Source organism: Zonotrichia albicollis, chromosome 1, assembly GCF_047830755.1.
Source record: "Zonotrichia albicollis isolate bZonAlb1 chromosome 1, bZonAlb1.hap1, whole genome shotgun sequence".
NCBI classification, from domain to species: Eukaryota; Metazoa; Chordata; class Aves; order Passeriformes; family Passerellidae; genus Zonotrichia; species Zonotrichia albicollis.
In genome coordinates this window covers 52,621,505-52,647,794 of record NC_133819.1, presented here as the reverse complement: position 1 = coordinate 52,647,794, position 26,290 = coordinate 52,621,505, and the positions used below count along the sequence as shown (strand labels likewise).

General features: G+C 38.1%; 1 protein-coding gene across 1 annotated transcript; it reads left to right on the top strand.

Annotated features, from left to right (window-relative positions):
* On the top strand, positions 1-26,290 carry STK17A (serine/threonine kinase 17a). The gene is made up of 7 exons (XM_005486986.4): positions 1-374; positions 7,642-7,854; positions 14,889-15,033; positions 20,199-20,325; positions 21,033-21,081; positions 21,215-21,394; positions 22,193-26,290. Exons 1-7 carry the CDS (start codon positions 196-198, stop codon positions 22,524-22,526), a joined length of 1,227 nt encoding a protein of 408 aa, XP_005487043.1. The 5' UTR covers positions 1-195; the 3' UTR covers positions 22,527-26,290.

Here is a 26,290-nt window from a genome sequence, read left to right as displayed (position 1 = left end):
ACCCGCGCCACCCCGCCCCCCCGGCCGGCGCGTGCTGCCCGCAGCCTCCGCGAGCCCGCGGCAGCGGCAGCGCCCGGCGGGAGCGCGGGCCGGGACGGACACGGACACCGGCACCGGCAGGGAGACGGGAGCGCAGCAGGAGAAGGAGGAAGAGAAGGCGAAGGCGTCCCCCTGCCGAGGGAGAAGCCCCGCACCATGAGCCCCGACGAGAAGCCGCAACCCGGTCGCTCCCGCGGTGACCGGCCGCCGCCACCTCAGCCGGCGGCCGGGCGATCCCGGCGGCGGGGCGGGCTCCTGGCGGAGATCCGCACGCCCATCCGCACGGAGCCCTTCCAGGAGCGGTACAGCCTCAGCCCCGGCCGGGAGCTCGGCAGGTGAGCGCTGCCTCCACCGCCCCGGACGGCTGGGAAGAAGCGGGGCCGGGGGTGGCGGCAGCCCGGCCCGGGGGTCCCTGCCGGGGCAGAGCCGCGGCCGGCGGGGCTGTGCCGGCCCCGAGGGCGTGCCCCGGCCTGGGCTCGGCTGCGGGAGGGCGCTGGGAGGCAGCTGTACCCCGCAGCTCTCCGCCCCTCCTGCTGCTGCTGCCGGAGTCATCCTCGGCTCCCCAGCCGTGCCGATCTGGCTGGGGAGGGATGCTGTGCTTCCCTGCGAGCCCGTGTGCAGTAGTGGATATTGGTCTAGAGTTCCACTGGAGAAGAAAACCTGCCTCCCCCCCTTTTTTTTTTTTCCTTATTTTTTTTTTAAGTATTAATTATTTCCTCGAGCTTTGTAAGCTATGACGTGGAAAAACAATTTTACACTCCTTTAGAAGAGCGTATGCTTGAGAGTAATCTAATGGTGGAACTTTTCAAAGAGTTAAAGCTGGTTAAAGTCTTGGGTTTAGAAGTGATTGCACATGTAAGGTGTAGCCCATGTATAATTTCAACACATGACTGATAGAATGCATGGTTTAGGGCAAAAAGGTGCATTAAAAGGTTTCTGCATCTTGGGAACTACATATATGGAATTTCAGCACCACTTAACCAATACTCTTTTCTGAAATTCTGTCACTCCCTATTAAAAGAATGATAGTATTCTTAGAATTACATGTGCTTCATCCAAAGACTGTTTCAGTAAAAAAGATTAGATGGAATACCACCTGCTATATAAAAGACATCCTCCTCAATGTATGTTCCATTGCAGGTTATGCTCACTGTGTAATTCGGTTTAAACAGTGGCAAAACCAACGCCTTTGGAGCTAAGGAGGAGTTTCAAGGCAAGTGCCGCTGCTGTAGGTACCTGTAGCAAATATTTAGGCTGCCTAGGTGTTAGCTTAATGCTCACTTAGTAATTCTGATGTACCAGTAGAATAATACTGTTTAAACATAGTGGTCTAAAGCATTCAGATGGTAAGCAGGTGGGAGAAACATCCCATGGAATGAGAAAGCTTTTTGTAGATTGTTGTGACCACAATGTCCAAGGCCTGGAAACTGAAGCTAACTAAACACAGGCTACAGATCAGCCTAAATTCTAAGAAACAGTCCAAAAGGCATGGGAGCAATGCAGTACAGAATGTCCTGGTATCACTCTGTTTTGGTTTGGGGTTTTTTTTTGTTTTTGTTTTAGTTTTTTTTTTTATTTGAAGTTGAGATGACTTCAGAAAATATTTTGCAGTTCTTCCATGGAATGAGCATTTCCCTCAGAGCCAGGTGATAGTCACTGGCCTAATCAGAGCATGGAGTAGATGAGGGTTCTTTCCGGAACAAAAAAGTACAACTCAGATGATTTCCTTAACCTAAGAATAAGAATTAACTACTGCTTCAAGTCTTAGTCTGCAGTTTAAACCAGTAAATAGCAGCATGGATTTTTGAGTGGAATGTTTTTTGAATATTTTAAGAATGACCTTCACGTGAAGGCTGTGATTTTGTACCAGGAGTTAAAATGAGTTAAGTGGCAGTTCTCAGTGTTTGTCGTGGTTTTGAGCAACAGTTGCACATATTTTTGGTTCAGAATATCTCTCCTCAACTTCACAAATTGAGAAGAGATATTCTGTCTTCTCTTTTAGAATATAGAAATCTCTACATTTGAATGCATGTGCTTGGTTTTTTATTCAACAGTTTTAAATTTTGTTTTTTAAAAAGCAGATACTTTAGCTCAAATATTCAAAGACCATTTTTTGCCAACTCTGTGACAAAATGTAGGTGGAAAATCTCTCTGCCACTTATAACTATAATTTTCTTGATCATTTATTAACACAAATGCTTTCACTTTTATATGTTCATAAATTGTGTAATTCTCTCTTTATGGGTAGAATTCATCTTTACAAAGAACAAATTAGCAGCCAGGTATGACAGGTTTTTGTCTTCCATGGAAAGCAGTCGTTGTGCACGCAACATAATCTATTTTAGCATTAAGATTTGGTAGAAAAAGGTTTATACACTCTGTGTTTGTCCATCCCATTTCCCAGAACTTGAGAAACAGTTTGAAAGCTGAACTTTAGGTAGGTTTGAAAGTAACAACATTTGTATGGATTGTGTTTTAAACCGAGAGCACGGAGATGGAAGCAAGTTGGTTTTTCACCTTTGCTGAGATCGGGGCTGCTGCGTGAGCTCAGCAGGTTTGTGCGGTCTTTGGCCTCCCGTTCTGTCAGGCAGCACGTGTACGTTGAACTTCCCAGGGCACTTGGAGCCTCTGCTTTGTGTTCCCTGGTCTCCTGAGTTTGGAGGAGGTGGGAAGAAAGTGGAACATGGCAGAATGTTAAGGCATTGTAGTTCTGTTGGTGCTGGGAGGAGTGGTACGGGGGCTCTGGCCACAGGTGGCACATTGGGGAGCAAAAATCCTGGGGGAAGCAGTCCTGAGAGGCATGGATGAACCTAGGAGGAAACTTGATCACAGTGTCACCAGAGGGACTTGGGTGCAAAGCCGTGGGAAGTCAGGCTTCATTAGTTCTGCTCACAGGAGAGAAAATGCTTTCAGAATGTAGAGCTTGTGTGCTTCAGAAGGTGCTGCCTCGTTCAGTAGCTGAACAGGCATTTGCAAGTCTGTTGAAACACAGCTGTTGGGAAAGCCAGGTTCACTTGGGAAAAATATCAAAAACTTCGTTATAATGGCTACTCAGGAAAGGAAATTATTGCAAGTTCCTTAACATGACATGGAAATAAAAGTTTTAAAATTAAATTATTTAATATATGACATTTTGGTCCAGTATTCGCAGCCTTAATAATTTTACTGTCCTCAGAATCACAATATTCTCACACAAATCTGAACTTGCATGAGGTCTGAAATCAAACTTACCTCTGATGATTGTTTTAAGGGTGCCACTTCTCATCACCTCACTGAGATTTAAATGTTTTCAGACAATGCTAACTTGAGTTAGGTTAGTTTGAAGCCGTGTCACCTTTGCAGAGGACGAGACACCAATTGCTTAACTCTTTCCCTTACCACTTGTGCTTAAGCCATAATTGTACTGTAAAATGGGGAACAATACATTTTTTACTACCAAGTACTTCCTTAAGGAGTCTACTTATAATTATATTTAGTTGCTTTGCTCGTTTTCCTTGAGAAAAAAACTCCTAATTGCAGACAAAGTATTACTAGGCTATTAATTCTTCAGTGTGTTGATGGAATGTTGCACTCCTTTTTTTTATATGAAACAAGCTATGCACATATTAGAAGTCATCATTTGTGTACAGAAAAAAATACTCTTGATTCTAGAGCTGGGTTAGAGGAAGGAATAAGTTGACTGGTCTGCATTCTGGAAGGTAATGGTCACCTTAAATGATAGATCTACAGTAAAATTATCTTCTAGCAAAATGTGTGCACACATGTAAATATGTCCAATGCAATTCTGTTTTTTCTTCTCGTTCCCATTTTTTTCTTAAAGCATACAAGCTCATTCTCCACCCAAAGGTAAGAATAAGAAATAGTGTAATCATCCAGGGAGTGTGAAATATTCTTTTTTTCTGACTAGTGATGTGGCTGTAGTTTCATATGTGTGTCTTGGAATTTTTTTCCTCCCTAAAAGAACAACTCTGGCATGCACTTTTATTTCTCGGGTAGGTTTCAGTGATGTGTGTCTTAGCAGTACATGACACTTGTACCATTTTGTGCCATGACATTGCTGTCCTCAGCTGCTCTCTGCAGTAGCACAGTTGGGGTGAAATAGCTGTGGAACTAAGCAAAAGTGCAAAAGAGGTGAAAATTAAGAGTTGCAAGTAGTTGGTTTTGCCATTTGAGAATAAATTTATGTGAGTAAAATATTCATGAACATCAGAAATGTAATCCCTGCACTTTGTTGTTTGAAAATCCAAAATTGTCAGGGGAAAAAACCCACACTTCAGAAGAAATGTTTGATATGAGTTACATAATGAACTGCATATAGTATTGTGGATCTCAGAAAAGTTTTTTTTTCTGAACTTTATAAAAAGTAAACATTTTCACAGAAAGAACTTATTCCTGCATTTGTTACAGTGACAGTGTTTTATAGGTCATTTTTAAAAATAAGATTAGTTATTTTTAAATATTTAGTTTAGTTATTTATAAATATTATAAATAAATTAGTCAGGTTACTTCTCTGTTCTGATCCTAGGACAACAAAAATTAATTGGTGTCACATAAATGTTGCTGCTTATCTGATTTGACATTTGATTTGTGATTTGACAATTTACCTTTGAGCTATAATGTGTGCCTAATGAAACAATGCAAATTCTGTTGGCAATCTGAAAAGGTGACATTGAGCTTCTTTGTAATCAGATATGATTTATCTTAACTCATAATTCTTGAATATTCGAGACTCTTGTGAGGGCTGAGAACTATTTAGAGTTTCCTACTCTCGTCTCCCTCCAAAGCATTTTTATTTGTGATTGGATGTCTGGTGGTCTGTGTTCAAGTTGACAAATGTGATTTTCATCTCAAAATTATTCTTCTTTCCATGCAACATTCTCACTGCTAGCTCTTCTCAATACACTGAAGTAGCAATGAGGTGATATAACACTATTTTATATGCTTTGTTATAATAAGTTCTGAAAAGCTGGGTTTTAAGAAAAGCAAAGATGAAATGTATGCAATATGAACTTCATAAGAATACTTGTTTATATATGTCTTATCTACTATTCTGTCTTAATCAAAAAGAAATTCTTTAAAACTTAATCTGTTGGCGTAACCATATAGTGGAAGCTATCTTTGGATCTTAGCTCTGAAATTTTCTCAGACATGAATCTAGATCACTGCACAGTTATTAGTTCTACTGGTTATAAACATCAGGTTTGTCAAGTTTGATCTTTTTGGGGATCGTATTCAGAAAAGATGAGTTCTAACAGGCAGTGGTTATAATAGCTCTAATTATAGGCATAACCAAAAGGAATCCTGGGCAGGATTCTTGGTCTGAGACAATTTAGAATTAGTATTTGTCAGCCAGCTGAACTCCCGTGTAACCTGTCCTTTGAATAACGTCACCTATCAGGCTTCTGGCCAGCTCAGCTAAACAGGACATGCGTGGCCACACACGGTGGTGGTGGCTCTTGCTGCTTCTTGCTGCCCCATGAATTCTGTTTTATTTCCATAGTGACTAATGCACGCTGAATCGCAACATCGGTACTCATTAGGCTAATTAACTTGTTTCCAGATAGATTTTGTATGTAATTCAAAACAGCACGGTACTTGAAAGCTGCATTATAGAGATTTCGAACTTTTCTAAGCCACTTTCTCTAGGTCCTTCCTGGTGCTAGAATTAAAAGCTTTTGACTGCACTAAGGCAGCATTCAAGAGGAAGTAGGCAGTGCATTCAGAGACTATATAAGGAAAACAGAGAAGGTTAAAACCAGGCAGGAACGTAGATTTATTGGTTTAAGGCTTAGTATCTATCAGGTGTTGAAATAACATGCTCTTAAAGGGCTTCTCAATTTATTTTTATATGTTGGTTTTTGACAACATACTTACCAGTTGTTTTTTTTTCTTGAGATGTGTTTTGGTGCTAAGAATTTGAACAAGTGTATTAACACTTTTGATAAATGCACAGCTTCCTACTGTACATAAATTTTGGGCTACAAAATTATCTTCATGCATTTACAAACTTCAATAGTTTTGTCTTCATGTATGTATTAGTAATTAAGAACATTTTCCCAAAAAGTTGGTGCAAGACATTGAAAGCATGTTCTTGCTGTTTGTCTGCCTTCACCAGACATCTGGACTGTGCTGTGATCTAGTCTTAATACATATTGTGCTGTAGATAATGTGCTTATGCAAAATAGTATTCCTAGAGGAATAACTGTGGCTGTATCAGTGGTTACAAGTCCAATTATTTTATTGAGATTGCCGAGCAAATACCCACTTTGTGGGTACTTATTTGACTTGATTCATTTAGACTGTGTGATTTTGAAACAAATGCTTATTAAAAGCAAGCCGACCACAACTTTGTTTAGCAGTTATATTTCATGGATAACAGTCTTCTGCCAATAGGCTGGGAGAGTGGAATCTTTGACACGAGCTGAAGTAGTTAATTCTGTGAACTTTGGCTTGGATGTAGGAGAGGCAAAACCCATAGTAATTTTATTCCAAAATAGATGATGACTATTATTTTGGTTTCAGCAACCCTGCAACAAGTAAAGGACCAAAATAAAGATCTCAAAACTATTCCTGCAACTTTATAAGAAAATGTTTACATATAAATAAAAGGTAGTTTTGATGATCATTATACCTGTTTGGTAAGAGCTAAAGCAAGGTTACTGTACTTCAAAGTGTGAGAATTCATCATTGCATTAGTGAGAGGTATTAATTAAAATACCTTTTTAGTCTAAAAATGAGCCGTGTGTGAGAGGAGCCGAGTGGAGCAGGTGGTGTGGGACTCTTGCAGGAAGTTGAGAGCAGGCCCTTGTGCCAGAGTGCTGTGGGGGAAGCGGTGTGACGCAAGCGCGGCCCTGTGGTTTGAGCTGGCCCGCTGCATCACCAGGTGTGTGCTCTGCCCAGGTGACGCTCATTAGTGTGGGCTCAGCACCCTGCTCTGCTCTCTGCTCCTCCTCGCCTTGGCACTGCTGCCAAATTGTGCTGCACAGCTTGATTTTAGTCAGGCTGCTCCGCTGTTTGCATTACCCGTGTTCCTTATTCTTAGTCCCACTGTAGATGGTTTTGAGAACTATTCATCAAAAAACTCCAGCTGTTATCATTTGAGACATGCCATGGTGAAAATACCATCTTGAAAAATGTAGAGTGTGGATATTGCATGGCAAATGGAGCAGGATTCAACCAGAGTGCTCTTACCATGGATATAGTGGGATACTTCAGAACACAGTAACTGCGTTACTGTGAGGTGGTCAGAGAAAGCATGAATTGCTCATTTGTATTTTGATTTTGCCAGCTTTTTAAATTAAAGTTTGGAGGATAATGTAATCTTGGGAACTAGCACAGCTTGTTTGCTCTGGTTTTGAAAAAGGTGCTGTTTGAATTGATTGGGGTTTTTTAAATTCCTTATGTTTCATGGAAATTATTTACGCTCTGGGCTGAGGTGTTTTGAACACAGAGATCATCATTCAGCAAGGCATCTTTCTAAATTCAGATTGAATCTTAAATGCTAATAGTGATTTGGTTCAGGTTTCCTGAAACATTATTATTAATTTACAAAGGCCATGCTGTCACTAAGGCATGTAAAACTAAATTCTTATTTAATTTCAGGGGAAAATTTGCAGTGGTGAAGAAGTGTATCCAAAAGGACACTGAAAAAGAGTTTGCAGCAAAATTCATGAGAAAAAGAAGAAAGGGCCAAGACTGTCGGATGGAAATAATCCACGAAATTGCAGTCCTTGAGCTGGCACAATGCAACCTTTGGGTCATTAACCTGCATGAAGTTTATGAAACTGCCACAGAGATGATTTTAGTCCTGGAATAGTAAGTATTAGTAATAATTCCTGAATAACTTTTTGCAGTATTTGCTTAAAAGTAATAATGTAAAAATACTGTGTATCAATGTGAATAATGTAAAAAAAAAATATTGGTTGCCTGTTACCCTTGATAAACTTCAAGAATAATTGCTAAGAAAATGACGATTACAAGAAGTTACGTGCAGTCACATAACTACTTCAGATTATAACAAATTTCTCTAATTATGTAGTATCTTTCAAAGCTGAGCTATAATTTATGTAGTTAAAGCATCTTAAATGAAATATGAACTGTGTACACTCCCTGCATGTGAAAGAGGAAGAGGAAAGAAGCAATGAGTATCGGTTCAAGAACCAAAGTTTATTTCACTGACAGTGGCAAAAATGGGATGAAATCTGCTGTGGTTTTTTCACCAGTTACAAAAATGAATTGAAAGCAACATCATTGCTAAAAAGAAACCATTCCAACCTTCTGCAATAGAAAACTTGCTAAAACAGTATCTTTTTGGGGAAAGAAGGGAGGAGGATTGAGACTTAGAATAGTTTCTTTCAGAAGGACACTTGACTCTGCATTTGTCTGTGTGGTTTTCTCCACTTCAGTTTGTCCAGATGGGCATTCCTGCAGCTGTTGTGGCTGTTCATCTCAAATGCCAGTGGCTTTACATAGTAAGGCATCTCACTAGCTTCCAGTATTCAGCCAAATGCTTGTTGCTACTGAACTGTAAATTCTTGTTCAGTTCTATGGATTTTAAATAACTAAGAGAGGAACAGTGAGGCTCAATAGTTCAGAAGTGACTTGTTTGTTAAGATAAATCTAGTTTGTGCAGTTCTTCTCTTACTTGATAGCAAAAAGAAATGGTGAGAAATCTTGTGTACCAATCACATCTTGTTTAGGAGTCAAAAGAAACTATCTTCAAAGTCCAGTAAAATGGAACAAGACCATGGCTCCTAAGGCAAAATTCCTTCTAGAATACATTTTTTAAACTTCATTGTGCCCTTAATGAAGTCATAATATGTGAAATATTCAAGTATCTTTTATAATACATAGGTGTGACAGAGCTTCTGGGGTTTTAACTGCTGCTACTGAAACTCATAAATACCTGCTTTAAACACTAACAGAAATTTAAACTCAAATACAGTTTCATTTTCTAGATCCTATGGGATTTAATATGAGCAGTGGAATCTAAATGAGCAATGAGTTTTGTGATACTTTCAATGCAAAATTCCTAGTTTTCTTTTAGAACTCAATTTTCTTCCAGTTGCAAAACTCTTTTAATATGAAGTATTAACTAGGTTGTTAAGTAATTAGCAAAATTACTGGGTTTATATGCATCAAACAGTCATACCTCATTTCAGATAAATAGCTGTGTGCTGGAGCTGTAAATTACAAAAACAGTCTTTCCCTGACTTCAGCAAGTATGTCTGGATGCTTCTTTAGTGTTCCAAAGACATGTTGCAACAAAACAGGTATGAATGTTAGTGAATTTCTGACATTCTGAATGCAGAGGATTAAAGAACATACCTAGACTGCAAGCTTCTCTAGGGCATTTCAGTTTCTATTAAGCTTGATGGTCTCTGTGGCTGATCTTTATCTCCTGAAGAAGTAAAACAAATACTTAATCTTGGCCACTAACTTCATCTGTGGAGATTTTAAAGTTTCTTGTCTTGATGTAGAATCTCTCATAAGGGCTGAGGGTTTTGCCTTCAGGAAATGTTTTGCTTTCAGGGAGAGAAATAGTAATGTTACATGGAGGGTTGGCTTTCAAGCACTATTGATTTTTGAGAGAAAACGAACTTAAAACGTTGATATTAAGTGTTGAGGAAGCAAGGTGGCATTACAGTGTTGGGTTCAGCTGTAGCATAGCAAATTGGGACTGTCTGCATCCAATGTCACAACAGCCTCTGACTTGGTTTTGTTGTCCTAAGATCTCAATCAGGGTATTTAAGGCAGAATTTAAGGGCTATATAAGTCTAAAGGGGTAACAGAAAGCCTGGAATTAATCTGTGGGCCAGTTCAGTTGTGTTTCTGTATTTCACTGAAAATAGAATGAAAAGAACCTGGAATTTTTGCTGAAGAAGGTACAGATACAGTCTGGGAAACTTGACATAGCAGGTATAAAAAGAAAAAGCAAATTTGGTAACTTTTGGACTTCATACCTGTCATCTTCCCATTTTTTTGAAGGAAAGAGCAGTACAGCACCTGATGCCTAAGAACTGGTCTTTTTCATAAGTGTTCATCACCAAGTTTTTACACATTTGAGGAAGGGAGAGATGATACTAGTGGGTAATTAGTGGGTCATATGTATAGAAACCTGTAAGTGGAGCTTCAAAAATCTTCATCATTCATATTTTGTTATGAAGAGCCTCTGAACTGAGCCAGAACCTTGTGTAACTACAGTAGACTTCTGTTACACTTGTTTAAAAAGAGGAAGAAGTTGTCTTTTTCATCTTGAAGACACAGTTAGTATTTATTTTATATGCTGAATGAAGTGTTTTTTCACCTGTAGTTATTTGGATAATGTAATGGACTTACATGTCCATTAATACTAATGGACTTATAGTCTTGGACATGATTTATTGTCTTACTTACTGGAGGTGTGACCAGTTAAAATAAGAGTCTGCTGGTGGGAAGTGATCCATTTGGCATAGGATTCAACAGACTGAACTTGAAGCAAACCCACTGTAATCACAAATAACTGCTGCTCCAATGTTTGCATCGTGTCTGAGTGGCAAGAGGAGTTGTTCTAGTTAGCAGTCTCAAATCAAGACTGGAAATCTAAAATCATTTTAGAGGAAAACTTCTCAAATTGTCTTGGTTACCTTTGTTTGTGTTTTGTTCAGTTCTTGGGCTGCCTGATTGAAAAGGTGAAGGCAAAAAGCTAAAAGCATTTGTCTGAGAACTGAGAACTTCTAAGACCAGTATCTACAATTTTATGGATTTGGAAGCTTCTCTTCCCATGTCCTCTCATCAGATATGGATTTGTAGTTTTCTCAGGCTTTGGGAACATTGGTACATTATATTGCCTTACACTGGAAAAATTACCAGTAAGTGCACTTACTATCCAATGGTGTGCCTAGCCAAGGACAGAGGTATGGCTGTCAGCAGCAGTGAGCATGAACCTTTGCTGGTAGTGTTACAAGCACTGTGGTGTGAACAGCTTGTACTGTAAGCTCCATGTACAGAAGATAGATGACTTTCCATTATTTTGCAAAGATAACTCTTTCAAGAAAGACTTTTGACAGAGTTGAAGATTCAGGAAGTAAATTTTTGTCCATTGCAGATTGTATATAACTCAGCATTGAAATAAAGTGTATCTTAGGAATTGGTCTACATATTTGTTCTCTGATGATTTGTACTTCTGCATCCTTCAGAACAGTAACTTAATGTCTGATCCATTAAAGCTGGAGGAATAGTTCATTTCTTCAGGTGCCCTGAAATAGGTTTGTTCAATCTTTTTCTAACGATAAGTTAAATGACCGTGTTAGTGTCTCCTAAGTGTACTTGAAAGAAGTTTGATGCTGAATTTCATACAGTTTATTGTTAAGATATATTTCAAGGAAGATAAGTAGTCTCCATTTAATCTAAAGTCAACATAATTGTAACAAAGATTAGCTCTCTAGACTTCCAAATGACTTTTAGCTCATTTATGCTGCTAAGTAGTTATAAAGTGTTAGCATGCTTTTCATTGATTAAGAGCAGTTGGACTTCACTTGAAAGGCGAGAAATTAATGGCACAACAGTACTTTCATAAGGAAATTAAAATAGCTAAAGAATTATGGTTGCCATAGCTTTCAAGTTCAGAAAGCCTTCTTTTGTCTCACAGTTTTTTCATACACTTAGCTGAGGGAGGGTGTGCTAGAGAAATAATGCATTCTAAGTAATGCTAGGTTTCAGAATGTTTTGCCATTTAATATGTCCTTATCAATTTTTTTTTTCAGATTAAGATGGCTTATTTTCTTAAAAAGTTTGTTGTCCTAAGGTAATTCTTTGCTTTTATCCCCTAAGAGCATTTTCTGAATGGCCCAGTCATTTGCTAAGCTATTTCATAATGACAATTAGAAAAACTACAGTTTAATGCAAAATGGGTAAATATTATTAACACCAGAGAACTCCTGGTCTGCATATATACAGAAATCATAGCAGTGACATGGCTTTGATACTCTCTTAGAAGGTATTTTGAGCCCTTCTATGGTTAGATATTTTTTCCTCCTGAAATCTAGCTGAGTTGAAAGTATTGTTAAGGAGCTTGGCAGAACTTGGAATAGGTGTGCAGGAGGCTCTTTTTGGAGTTCATTTTTGCATTGTGCTTCCAAACACTTGTGACTGACTTGGCTCACTGCTCCCTGACTGTTTTGCTTAAGGGAATCCATTAAGCCTACTCCACAGCAACAATACACAAAATGGTCTTGCAGTATCAAATTTCCATGTGTTCTTGTAAAGGGTGCCTGGTTTGAATGTAGGATTCTTTGGACAGAATGAATTGTCCAGGAGTTGTTCCATCAGCCTCCTAAATAGCAAAGTTAAGATCAAAAACCAAAACATTGCATGAGAAGTCACCTTCCCATGTGAAACTACTTTGTAAAGCCAAGTGTCTATGGTAGCTGAGAATGGCAGTGTCTTGTAAGTTATGAAGTGGGTATGCATGTGTGAGGCCTGTATTTGCATGTCTCACTCTTAAAAATGCTGATGAAGCCAGGCACCTTCAGAAGTATAAGGAGAGACTTTCTTTTTTTTTAAATAAAGTTTCTGGATCAAGGGTTTTCTACTCTCACATTGGTAGCACTGTCTCTTGATTTCACTGATGGGACGTTGCTTCAACTTTTATTGCCTTGACTTCTAACACCTATAATTCAGAATTCTTTAGGTGTAGTATTAAAATTCTAGGTAGCTTACATTTTAGTGTTGGTGTCTGCCTCAGTTTTAATTAAGTTGCACTAATAAACAAATTGTAACAGATGCCTACCAAGTAGACATATAGCAGGCAGGGCTTTATAAGGCCCCCCACCCTCAACTTTCACTGTTTTTTCAGGTGGGTCTATTAAACATAAAGTGTGATCCCATGTTTTGGGTATAAATCCAATTTCACTGAATTAAACAGCAGAAGTATTTTGTCCTTATTGGAAGTGGCAGAGCTTTACCAGCAAAATCCCAGGGTTATTGCTATAAAAGATACCGTGCTAGTAATTTTGGTAGTAGATGTTATCACTGCATGTGCACTATAATTCACTGCTACAAGGGATTAAATCACTCTTCAAGTAACATATTATGGCATTCTTAATGCAGAAAGTTTAATTTATGGGTTGCAGTAGATCTTTTTCTATTACTATCAGGAAAGTCCAAGTGATGTTGCTTTTTCAAGGAATTTGGCTTAGGATACTAGAACACACTAGCTGATGTTCATTTTTTAAATGTCATTAATATTTGAATCCTCTTCAAAACTGAAATATTACTATTTCCATGAATTAAATAAAAATGGACTGAGAAAAATGTGATAGTGTCAGGCATATGAAATTTTTCAAAAGGAATTATAGTATTAATATTCCCTTGAAAAACTAATTTTATTCTTGAGCTCTATATCTTGATACATAAAGAAGAAAAATAATTATTTAATAGATGTTTTTTCTGAAAGAAAATCTTAGTTAAATAAATCAAATTGTACTGCTGTACCAGCTAGCATATAGAACAGAAGTTTGAAACTCCTTAGAAAAGGGTATGATTTAACCTTCTTTTAATTTTTTTTTTGTAAATTTCTGCAGGGAAATTTAAAATAATAGCTGTGAGAATACCTTGAAGGGCAAAAACTTTTTAATCCATGAGGCTTTTGAATGTACTAGGACTATAGCAGCAAAGTTAGTGTAGGCATGAACAGTGTAGGCATTAAAATGAACATTTGAATATATTTAAGTGTTTTTTTCTGGGAGTACACAGTTGAAATGCACCATTTTTGTATAACTCTCATTTGCTGTTATATTCATGTTGAATGTGCCTGGCTGTCCTCAGGATAGCCTAGGCAGTACAATTCATTGGAAAAAAGCAAGCAAAGGCAGAGTAGGTGGGTATGCATCAGTAAAGATTAATGCTTGTGCAAAGTCATTTTTGCATGTCACAGGTTGGTGTAACTGGAGAGGATTCTGTCCTTGAGGCTTTCACCACCTTTCCCTAACAGGTGATTACAGAATTTCATGCAGAACAAAGGGTGTATGTGCTGATTTCATAGTAGGAGTTCAACAATCCATATGCAAACTGGCCCCATTCTAACATTCTTATGCCCATTCTTATTTTAAGGTGGAGCTTCTGTTCAGTTTCTTTTACTTTTGATGCTGCAGGTTTATATTGTAAAACAATTTTAGTTACTAGAGCCATTGCTATACAGAGCTGGTGCTGCATGTGGCTTCAGAGTACTTTAAAAACATTCATTCATATCTAGTTATTTTTATATTTTTTGTCATTCTGTTATTTGTTTAAACATATATAAACAAAAGAGGATGCAAGCTGAGAGCTAAAATTTTCAGAGCTAATTTTAGATGAAAGAAGTTTAGAAACTTAATGCATCCCTGTATACCAGAGAGTTCATAAACAATTCAGTTACAGACTTTACATTTATTTTGAGTATGTACAAAGTGTTTTGAGGAGGGTGGGAGGTGGGGAAGCTTTGCTCTGTTTGCTGAGATTTGCCTTGGCCAAATTTCCATGTAGTTTTATAGCAATGGCAAAAGGCACAACTTTTTTGAAAACACTGTCCTCAAACAATTGAGGCATTTATCTGAAAGCAAAGTCAGTAGTGTTTGAAAAGTAGTCCCCAAAACTTCTGTACTATTCATATTCTCTAACCTAAATGACTAAAATCTTTGCCTCTCTCCAAAGCTGCCATACTGCAGAAATCACTTCCAAGCCTGTAAACCCTTGCCAAATGTCTAATAACTGAAAATATCATGATTGGATTATACCTCCTGCTGATATTGCCTATACAAAAAAAAGGTGTGAGGAGAGCCAAATGGGTGCTATAATTTAGTCTGAACTCACAATATTCCTACTGTCCACAGTGCTGCTGGAGGTGAAATCTTTGACCAGTGTGTGGCTGAAAGGGAGGAGGCATTCAAAGAAAAAGATGTTAAGCGACTTATGAAGCAGATATTAGAAGGAGTTGCATTCTTGCACAGAAACAATGTAGTTCATCTTGACTTAAAGGTAAGATTAGTACTGTGATTTTCTTATTGATTTCTCGTCTGTTGTCTTTCTTGCTTATGTCACAATAATACCAATTTGTAATTAACATAATTTTACCTAATTATACCTTAAATGATAAAATTAAACTTTTGGGATAGAGCAGCCACCAAGTCTGCAAGCATGTTGAGGCATTTCTATGATTATGTTAAATATAAACTTCATTTGATTAAGTGAAATGTAATCAATTCAAAAGTCAATTTGCCTTGCACCTTAAATTGAAAATGAGTGCTTTGGTAAGACTGACTTATTTCTACATTGCAGTAAAAGTCTGGGTATTATATGGGCATTGAAAACCAGGTTTGTCTTTTGTATTGACTTGAGTTTTAATGAAGAAGGGTGGTAGTGACACTGGTGGAATAATGTGTAATGTTTCAGAATTAAATGTTCAAACAGGACTGGTAAATTAATATGTTAAGTACATTTATAGCATTTTCTTCCCCTTTTTTCCCCAGTTATTGTAAAACCTAATTTAAATGTCTGACATTTGCTGCCAAACAGCTGACTGACACCCTGTTGGTATATAAATAATCATGATTTACTGGAACAAGTATTTTTTCTTATTGAAAAATAATTTTGACCCAAATCAAGTGACAAGTACTTTTGCCATCAAATGAAATCTTATGGTCAAGAAGGCATCCAGAGAAGTAATCTCTCCTATGGGCAGCAAGCTTCAGTTAATTTTAGTTAGCTTCTCTCATTATGAGGTTGGACTAGTTTATTGCTAAGCAAGGCAGTCTAAAAAGTAACTTGCATTACATTTTTAAAAATTCTTTTTGCATGTCCTATTCTCTTGTTTACTAAGTATATTATAAGCTGCTGCATGTTTATTCTGTTGCTGAGATCCTTACTTACACTTAGCTGTATTTTAGCACTATTATAAAGCTACCAGTAGATTCCAGTATCAAGCTGTATGGACTTAATATATTAACTTAGCACATCATGAACCATTCATCAGCTAAAGCAGATGAATCATATTTGCACACAAATATGTCATCTGCCTGGTTTTCCAAACATTTATTCAAATTATATGTGGGATTCTTTAAAATTTTGATTGAGTCATACACACAAAATACTAATAATTGTACTAAAAGAATTAATGAAGCATTTTTAGTAAGTGATGTGAGAGTAAGTGTTCAGAAAGACTAAAACTGAGCAGTTAGAACTCCTCAAAGTGCCTTTGTGTGCTTAAACAAGATACTCAGTGTCACAATGGTTGGCCATTTTATTTCCTTGAAGCAAAATGTGTAAGATTAAAGGTCTTTTGTGGACAGTATATATTTGTACATGTTTGTAGTTAAAGTTGTGGTGTTTTTTAGCATCACTAGCTGGATATCTGTAACTGGAAATGTGATGTGTTTCCTATGACTACAGTACTTGTTTGCAAAAGCAGACTTGGGATGTTGAATACAGATTTTATCCAGAAAAGAAATTCATAAAAAGCTGACTTAAAAACTTCCCAACTGGTCAGCAAACTTACACTATAACATGGAGCATATGCAGTTCTCACTGAAAAATCCAGCATTGTTTTGCTGCCTTAGAGAAGTTCATTAGCAGAGGAAGTTGTGCAGTGATTGAGGTTAATTAACATGTTTATACATTACTGCAGTGTGGGTTTAATCGGGTCCTACTCACAGTGGGATGACTTTCATGATTTATAAAACTATCAGTCTTTTGCAAAATAAGGTTTATGGAAGTCTTCAGAGTATTGGCAAACTAAAATGATGGAAATGGTAGAATTAAAAACCTTAACTTGCAAAGATTAATTGATCCACATGCCTTACAAGACTTTTTTAAAAGGCCCATTTTTGACAGAACTCAAAAAGTTGGATGTTCACTTCAGCCACATATTTATTAACCTACATCTTCTGTTGTATCCTGTGTCTCATGCTGCTTTAACTTGCAGCTTAAAGCACAGTGGAATTTACTAAGTACTTGTTTGTGATGACATTTGGAAGACTTCTGTATGTTTATTGCTGCTATGCAAGGTGTTTGCCAATAGCAAATTTTACAAATTCTTTCTAAAATGGGGGGTTTTGCACTATTAGTTTCACCTTTGTGTCTCTAAAGATTTCATTTGTTACAAATTCCTTTGGAAAGGTCCATCCAATTTTCCATATGTTGCACCTTCAAGAAAATTTAAATTCTGTACCCAGAGGAATTTAAACCCAAGTGGTTGTCTATATGTAATTGTCAGCTTAATGTTCATATTATAAATGTAATGAATCAGATCTATGACATTGACAGCTACTTTGCTTTAGCTTCTCTTTGCCCTCTGAACAGATACAAGATTTTTCTTGAGACTAACACTGCAGAAAGAAATGGGGCATTTTGTTCTGGCTTAGCAAGGTTGTCACCTGATCATTTCTTTCCAAAAGCATGGTTCTACTGAAAGATGGTTGAAATGTGTCTTGTTAATAGCAAAGTACAATTATGTAGCCTAGTTTTGACTTGGATTAAGAGCAAATATAATGCTACCAAGTGCAAATTAATTATCACTTGACAGTATTGTGTTGGTGCTATTTAATTTGCAGGGTGTGCACAGATTGTAGGCAGGAGTCTTTCATCTCCTCTTAATGGTGCTTAAAAGCTGCAGAGTAAGGGAAGTCTCCTTTCTCTGTGTTCTCATTTGCTCTTTGACTTAATCTTGAATTGGGGTTAGGTAAAAGCTTGCTGTAGTTGGGAATGGAAGAGAATTTAAGCAGGCATGGGGGATGAGGAAGAAGATGTGGGGGTCCTTTGCTTTTTTTAGAATCAGCCAAGTTTAGTATCTTTAGACACAATGAAGCTGGGGTATCTCAGCTAGTCGGTTTTCCTGTTTCTGACCACTATTTCTTTGATAATTCCTGTCCTTTCTTGTAGGCATCTGAGGTTTTCTGAATATTATATAATTAGATAACCTGCAGAATTAATGAAATTAGGTAAGGTGAGGTATTGATTAAATTAAAAACCTGACCTTTATTGTGTGTCCTTAGTCTTTATGTGTCTTCTTGAAACCAGTTAAAGATACAAGAAATAGGAGGATGGTTCCATCTAAATGGAACCTTTAAGCCTTGCTGCAGTGGAGGGGGAGGTCTTCAAACATTGCCATTTGATGGTTTTCATCAACAGTTTCAGTAGTGCTTGAGGGTAAAAGTGAAAGGTCCTTTTTAGAATGGCCACCAGGAGAGCCTCCAACCCGCATTTCCTCTCTTTGTGGGCTGACTGGAATTAGGCAAACTTAGATGTACTCTAGCAGAGTAAAAGCAAAAGAGAAACACTATTACAGATGTGAGGAAATGATCTTCCTTTTTTGAAATTTTGAGTAATGGTGTCAGGCTGAGAACTATGGTGAATTCAAAGCTATGGCTTCTTTAAGGTTTCATGTTGGCGTTTAGGCTGGTACTTCACAAGAATCCCATAATCATTCCTTAAAATAAGAAAATTCCTAGTATTTCATTAGGAATTGATTCAGAGTTATGACTCAATTCATACTGTAGACAGGGGATTTTTTTCTGCATAGGTGTGTTTTGCATAATAAGATTTTTTTAAAAGACAATAAAAATGGCAACTGCTTTAACTATTAAAATGTTAAAATACAGGACTGAAGGGTTTCACAAACCTTTTCTATTGAAAATTTTTCCTCATTTAAATGTAGAGGAAAAAAATATTTTTCTCATGATTTTAATTTGACTCTTCATAACTAAATTTCTCACTGGGAATAACATCTGAGAGGGTAATGAGGGAGGCATAGTTAGCTTTTTTTGATGTTTGCTTTTCTAATACAAATAGAGAAGAACAAATCTGAACTATAAAGAATGTGGGAATGTGCTGCTCCAAAACCCTTTGTATAGCCCCCATATCCCAATTTGTAAAGAAAATTTAAAAAGAGCTATTCTTAATATGTAGATTTACAAACAGAAAAGAAATTGACAACACCATGGAGTTAGTTTCAAATGACAGTTTAACTCTGCAGGAATAAAAATACTCGACTACATTCAGGTCTTGCAGTGAGGGGAAGTGGCCAAAGTTTTTTAAAATGTTCTTGCCCAGGTTTATTTCTGTATTCAAAAGCAAGGCTGTTCATGTGAGAGCATGTCTTCATGAGTGACTCTGGGGATGGAGGACAGAGCAGCTCTGTGATTAGGGAAGGAGTATAAGTGTTGGTGTTACTCCATCTGAATTATCAGTCAGAGGTTGCTTTGCTGTTCTTACTCTTTTGTCCTCCTCCCTTTTCAACCACTCTGATGCAAGATGATCCAGGTTCCCAACAGACTTCTGCACTTTCATGGAACTTGGGCTTACTAGAATCATGAAAGCAGTGCCAATTTTCAGCACTACCATTTGGAGAAGTTAATGATAAAATCCAGTGTGATCACTGGTCTGGGGGTTGGGAAAGTCAAACCTTGGGGTGTTTTTTTGGGGTTTTTTTTGGCAACAATATACTTCAGTTGCCAAAGTTTTTATTTTTGAAATTAAGCTAGCATTTAAAATAGTAAGGAACTTCTTAATGACCACAAAGGTGCTTTGAAGGAAGACAGCCAAGATCTAGTGACGTCAGTGCAAACAAGTTTATCCAAAGGTGATGCTCTTAAAAACCTGTTTCTCAGGCTGCTATGTTTTTTCTAAGCTCTTCTTCAGTTCATATTCTGTAATACAGTTGTTTGTACTTTGAACAGGATTCAGGTTGGTTGCAACAGACCTTTAAGCAGGTGCAGTCAAAATAGTTGTGTGCTCAGGGTTTTTAAAATGATTGGGTGATTTTGGACAACCTTCCAAGGGAGGTATTTTACACCATCTATTGGAAGAATCAAGGAGCAAGAGGAGTGAAAAAGGTGATACAAAGGACTAGAGAGGTACAAGTGTGGAGGTACTTGCATGCTATTGTTTAATGGCAGCTATTGGCATGTATTTCTAATATGTTCTAAACTAATAAAGGTTTGATTCTCAATTCTAAATTTATAATCCTGCCATTCCTTTTAGCCTATGTGTTTCTTCAAAGTCACCTTGGGGGAAATAGATAAATGATCCAGGGTATCATTCTTGTTATAGGAGGCACTGTTGTTGCTCATGATCTAAAATAATTATGCAATATGATGTCAATGACACTTGGTTTTTTGTGATCCCAAAAGTCTCCTCTTGTTTTTCAGCCCCAAAATATTCTGCTAACCAGTAAGTCTCCTCTGGGAGACATTAAGATAGTAGATTTTGGCCTTTCCAGAATAATGAAGAGCAGTGAGGAACTAAGAGAGATCATGGGAACTCCAGAATATGTAGGTAAGTTGTTACTATAGGATTGATGAATAGTCCAGGCTTCTGGGGAGTGAGAAGAGGATTTGGAGCATGCCAGCCTGGCTGGGGAGTTACTGTGTTGCAAGATCAAGTTATTACTTGGACTGGTACCGCTGCCAAAGTTAGAACTGGCAAGTCTTGCCAGTCTAATGAACTATCATTGTGGGCTTATGTTGAAGATGAAGACACACTTTAGATGAGTCTTACCAGCAGTCATAACAAGTATTGCCTGGATTAAAAGTTTAAATTCACATACTCAGTCTCTGAATGTTTTAGCCAGTGTAGGTTTTCTCTTTTTTTAAAAAAAGCCCAAACCACTCCAGGCCTTGAAAATATACTTGAGAATATATTTAAGTTGTGAGGTATATCTTCATAGTTATGGGTTTCAGTGCTACAATATGCAATGTTGGCTATTTCTGTTTTGTCTGCAAAAAACTTGTATACAGATTCCTTAATTGGGAAGGAGACTGGCCTGGCTTCTGAACATGGCAGTAAAAAGAAAAAAAAAATTTTGCACTTAAAACCAGTGAATAATAGGAACCACTTAAATAACCTGAACAGAAGTATCTTGATTTCAAAAGACTGTCATGCTTCAAATAGCTTATCTTAAATTTTACCATATGACCATTATTGCTTTTTTTAACTGTAATGTCTGCATATGACAAAACCCATTTTTTCTCCCCCCTGAATAGCTCCTGAAATTCTGAGTTATGACCCAATCAGTACAGCAACTGATATGTGGTAAGTTGAACAAATTAATGGTCATCATAACTTTACTGAAAAGGGTTGTTCTTTGGGGATCTCTTTGTTTATTTGCTTTTAAGAAAAAAAGGCTAACTAAAAAACTGGTTTTCTTGTTTTACATTCAATTTAGGAGCATTGGAGTACTGGCATATGTTATGCTAACAGGGATATCACCTTTCCTGGGGGATGATAAACAAGAAACATTCTTAAATATATCTCAAATGAACGTAAGTTACTCTGGAGAGGACTTTGACCTTGTATCAGAGTCTGCTGTGGATTTCATCAAAACTCTGCTGGTTAAGAAACCCGAGTAAGTAAAATACACAATTGTATATGCTAATATGTCAGACTGACTTAATTTTAAATGTAGCAAGTGCTAGTGTTTTCATTTTTAAAGTATGAGGAGACTTTGATTTCATTGTGCTATTACTTTTTATGCATATGAGAATTCCTCAGTTTCCATCCAAGATTGTATATTCCAAAGGATGTCCAAGTGTTAGTAATTAAAACTCAAATTACTTTCAGGAAACTGTGTATGAACTGGAGCTTGTAGCAGTGAACACTAGACCCATTCTTCTTGCTGGTACTTTGCTGGTCTTTTACATGAACTGAGCTTTGAGTCCTTAATCTTGGATGGGTTGATAGAGAACCTTTCCTTTTCTGGTTCATTAGTACACTTTTCTTAATGGGCAGCAAACTGGAAATCCCATGTTCCCAACCAGAACAGGTGTTTTCTGTGGAACTTTGCCAGTTCTTCATGGGACATGTCAGCTATTGAAATTGCCTACTGCTTGTCATGGGGAATATTTGAAGAATGTAGAAGTTAGATAATTTTTCTGTATATAAAAAGTATAAACTTCAAAAGTTGGTTGGCAACGTGAAAGTGTAAACTCATATTTAGGGATCTATGAATTCCTTTCTTTTAAGTGCTAGGAGTTCATCTACTTGAATTGCTGTGGTCTTTTTTGGTAAAAGATAGCTGTCAGTGCAATTCTGTCTGTCTTTAATACAGTCATATCCTTGGAATAATTTTTGGTGATATCTTCTGCAAGGTTCTGAATTTTGTATTCATTTGGACATTTATTTTAATACTTTCCTTGCTCTGCAGGGACCGGGCAACTGCTGAGGAATGTCTTCAACATCCGTGGTTGGAACAAAGTGATAATCCTGCTTGCAGGGTCTGGAATAAGAGTACAGAAGGGGAGACCAGTGATGCCATCCAGAAAGATGCAGATTCTGCCTCTGAACAATCAGTAGATGCTGAGAAGACCGGAGAGGAAGAATCAATAGTGACAGAAGAACTGATTGTAGTGGCTTCATACACACTGGGACAATGTAGGCAGTCAGAAAAAGAAAAAGTAACTGAGCAGAAAGCCATTTCTAAACGATTTAAATTTGAGGAACCATTACTGCAGGAAATACCAGGAGAATTCATTTACTGAACTGTATGGAGCTTCATAGCTATAACTGGAAGGCAGTTTTTTTCTACTAAACAAAAGTATTCTAGCCAAGTGAATTTCTGATATGCAATAAATGTTATAGATAAAGGAAAGTGTTTATAAATGGCATACAAAAAAATGTGCCAAGTTCTTATTTTCATGGAAGAGATGAAATTTCAAGTGGCTGACATGCATTTAACAAAGAGGATAAGCTTATTTTTGTTTTTATTTTTATTTCTGTTTTTTTGTTGTTATTGATTGGTAACAGATTTTTTGCTAATTGTTCTGGTGTTCTTGAGAAGTTGACACTGGAAGTGTTTTGGTGACAGATGTCAATAGGAGTATTTTAGGATACATTTTGGTATTTAATGCAAATATATAATGCTGGGTTTTCCTCAAACGCCTCCTAACTTCAGTGGAACTAAAACTTGATTGAGATGAGAACTTGATCACCTGGTACAGATTTCAGAGTCATCCTGTGTGTATTCCTTTGTTTACATCACGTCAAAGACCCAAACTCCTCTGGAGTGTAGCTGAACAGTGAGCTGAGCTTCTCTAGACAGAGACACACATGCCCCACTGGGAATGAAATCTGTACTGGAGATATGTGTGATTTGGGAGCACAGTAAAATCCTGCTCCTGAGGGTGATGTATTTGCTTATTTTAGTCACTTGTGAGCCAGCAGAGATTGTTTCCTTCCCCTCCCGTGTTGGGTGAGATGTGCCAATAGAATCCAGCTCAGTGTGGCCACACAGTGCTGATGAGAGGAAAAAAGAATGACATTCTGATGTAGCTCCTCTGAAGTTTCTGAAGTTCTCTCCACTGACTTTACCATGTTAGGTTAGACAGTTTGTCCAGCTAATCAGCCCTTGATTCCACTTCCCCCAGAAGCAGCTGGGGTTTTATTGGGATCATGAGGTCATTTCTACCTTCTTTCTGTTCCTCTAACTGCTGCTTTAAGGAGAAAAGGAGCATCCTTAGGCTTAATGACAATTGTTCAATATAGCTGTCAGATGAGGAAGAAGATACTGCTTCTTCTGAAACAGTGAAGCACAGCTCATGCCTCCTGCTTCCTGCTCACTCTCCCTTAGACACTTGGAAACACAGCATGTTATGTGGCCTGGCAGAGTGGGATTAGGGAGCAGTATGGATGGGTCATAGTTCTCAATGGACGCAGTCCCTCAGAGGACAAAGCTGGCACCAACTGGGCACCAAAACTGAGTGGTTTTTGCAGTGTACAGATCTGAGGATCTTGGCCTGAGTCCTAGTTTTCTAAGAAATCTTTCATATTGATGCTGTTCCAAAGTTTAATTTTTATGTAATGGAAGTTTAGTACTATTATATTGCATACTGTTAACTATTCAACTATTTATTTGGTTTCTTTATGCTGTTCCTTTATAATAAACTCTGACAAAAGTTTTCTTGCTATAAAACAGTGAATAGAAAATTTTGAGCTAGTTTTTCCCTTTTTTCCATGTTCGTACACACTTTTCTAATTTCAAATGTATAAAATGTTCTACTCCATTTAGTGAGGAGGAGTTCAGGGCTTTGTGCTAATGTTACAGTTCCTCCTTCACACAAAAGTTGAATGGCTTAATAAGAGCAGCAGGACTGGGGTGATCTGATCAGCATGGCTGGAAAGGTGGGGCAAAAGCACTGGTACAGAAGAAAGCTGAACCAAAAGCAGTGGGATGATGGGTAGTTTTTCCATAAGGCTTCATTGCCAGAGGTTGGGCTACCTTTATTTCAGGTCCAATCAGGGAAGTTGCACCTAAATTAAACTGTTCTATCAAGCATCTTCCCCTATAGAATTACATATTATTGAGTATTCAAGTAGGTAGAGCAACTTCTTGTTCCTCAAAGTTGTTCATATAAAACAGCCAGTGGTGCTCAGAACTGAGTTTGGATGCGTTATATATTGTAATGCAGAGATGCCTCTCGTGCTCTGGAGAAAGGAGTCAGTTGCTGGACAGCTCTGGGTTGCTCTCAGCAGGACAATCTTTGAGCCAACAGTGTATCTGTGTTAGTTGGGTGTTTCTGGACACAGAGAGGAGCTGACCCTACCTACAATGAGATCTGTTTCAGCCTTTGTTAGGCAGGACAGTGCCATCATGGCCATCTTTCACTCTCCCGTCATTTGCCCAAGACAATTTTCTTGGGTGAGGGGACGCTGATTCATGGAATTCTTCTGTACAAGATTGCAACTTCTCCTATCTTCCATCAATGCCATTTTGACATTTTTTCCCTCATGTCCATTCTTCCATATGTTACTAAGTTGAGCGGAGCAGTGAGATTGAAGCATGTTCACATCCTACCCTTACAGAACAATGTTGCCAGTGTTGCACACATAAATGTTTAACAACACCTGGTTGCCCACAGCAAACTATTTGAGGGATATATATATATCCAATGTCACTTCCTCTTTGTAACCACAGATCATGTCTCAGATTGAGACTGGTACTAATGGAAAAGAGTAGGTGCTGAGCAGTATACATTTTGTCCTATATATACTGTTTTTAATGTATGACAGTGAAGCTTAACATGTATACATGAAATATATACTTATTTCAAGGCCAGCTTTTCTTGAATTGGCTGCTTTGAGATTTCCAGTGGGCTGCATCTCTGTTGAACTCTTTGTGCCTTAAGGTGATTTTATACACTGTTTTTTAACGTCATTAAGAATTTGTATAGAGTTGTGAAGGTTTACTAGTGTAAGTTATAAACAAGGCATCTTAGATTCACCCTTTAACAGGGAAAATTTTCTGTAATGCTTAACTGCTGGACTATCAGCCAGACCCACACCCTTGAGGCTCTTTCTGTTCCACTGTGAGTGTGGGTAAAGCTGCAAGCGAGGTGCTCCTACTCTGAGCTGTAGGAAGGGGCTGTTCAATCAGTGTTGTTGAGGAGCTCAGTTGTGGGCGAAGAGACACATCAGTAAAACCAGGAGCAAAGCAACAGCTGTGAGGAACAACTGGTTTTCTGCAGCTCCATGAATATGGGGGACTGTGTGTATGTACTCGGGTCATTTAGGAAAAGCTCCTGTGATGGTGGGAAGGGGCTGCTTGTGGGGAAAGACTCAGCTCCTTAGACCTTGTGGGCAATGCTCCCCCACTCTCCAGACTGAGCACAGGTTGGCTGCCTTTGTAGCACAGAGAGCATGGCTGCTGTTTGCTCAGAGGCAGGACGCTGAAAGAATGGAAGGGCAGAGGTTCCTACAGAGTTATCTGTGGTTCATGGAAGACCCATGAGCTGGATCACTAGGAGGGGCAAGTCCAGGCCCAGGCCTTCTTTCAGTTGTTGGAATAAATAGCAAAGTCCTAATGAAAAGCACAGCCTTGTCTCCTCTTGTTGCTATATTCACCTCTTTAAGGGAGAGGTTATAGATTTTATAGTTGCTATTTTTGTCCAAAGTGGAATTTGCATTGTGATTTGTCTCACATGTCACATTTTTGTGTGCAGGTCTCTAAATACAAAAGGTGAATTCCAGTTTGTGATCTACCCCCTGAATCCCCCTTGAGAGCTGATAGGTCACAAATGCAAATAAAAGTTCTGCCCGTTCTCCACTGGTAGTGCTCACAAGGGATGGGGAGGGAGATGGGCCTTGCATCACATTACTTTGTGGCTTAAGATCTCTCTTGAATATTTCAGGTGTTGCTCCTGGAAGACAGTTCAACATTTTAAAGAAATAGTGCCAGTTCATTGTACTTCTGATAAGGTGTTTACTGTTTCAGGAACTTTACAATGAATAAAATTTTGTTTTCTGAACA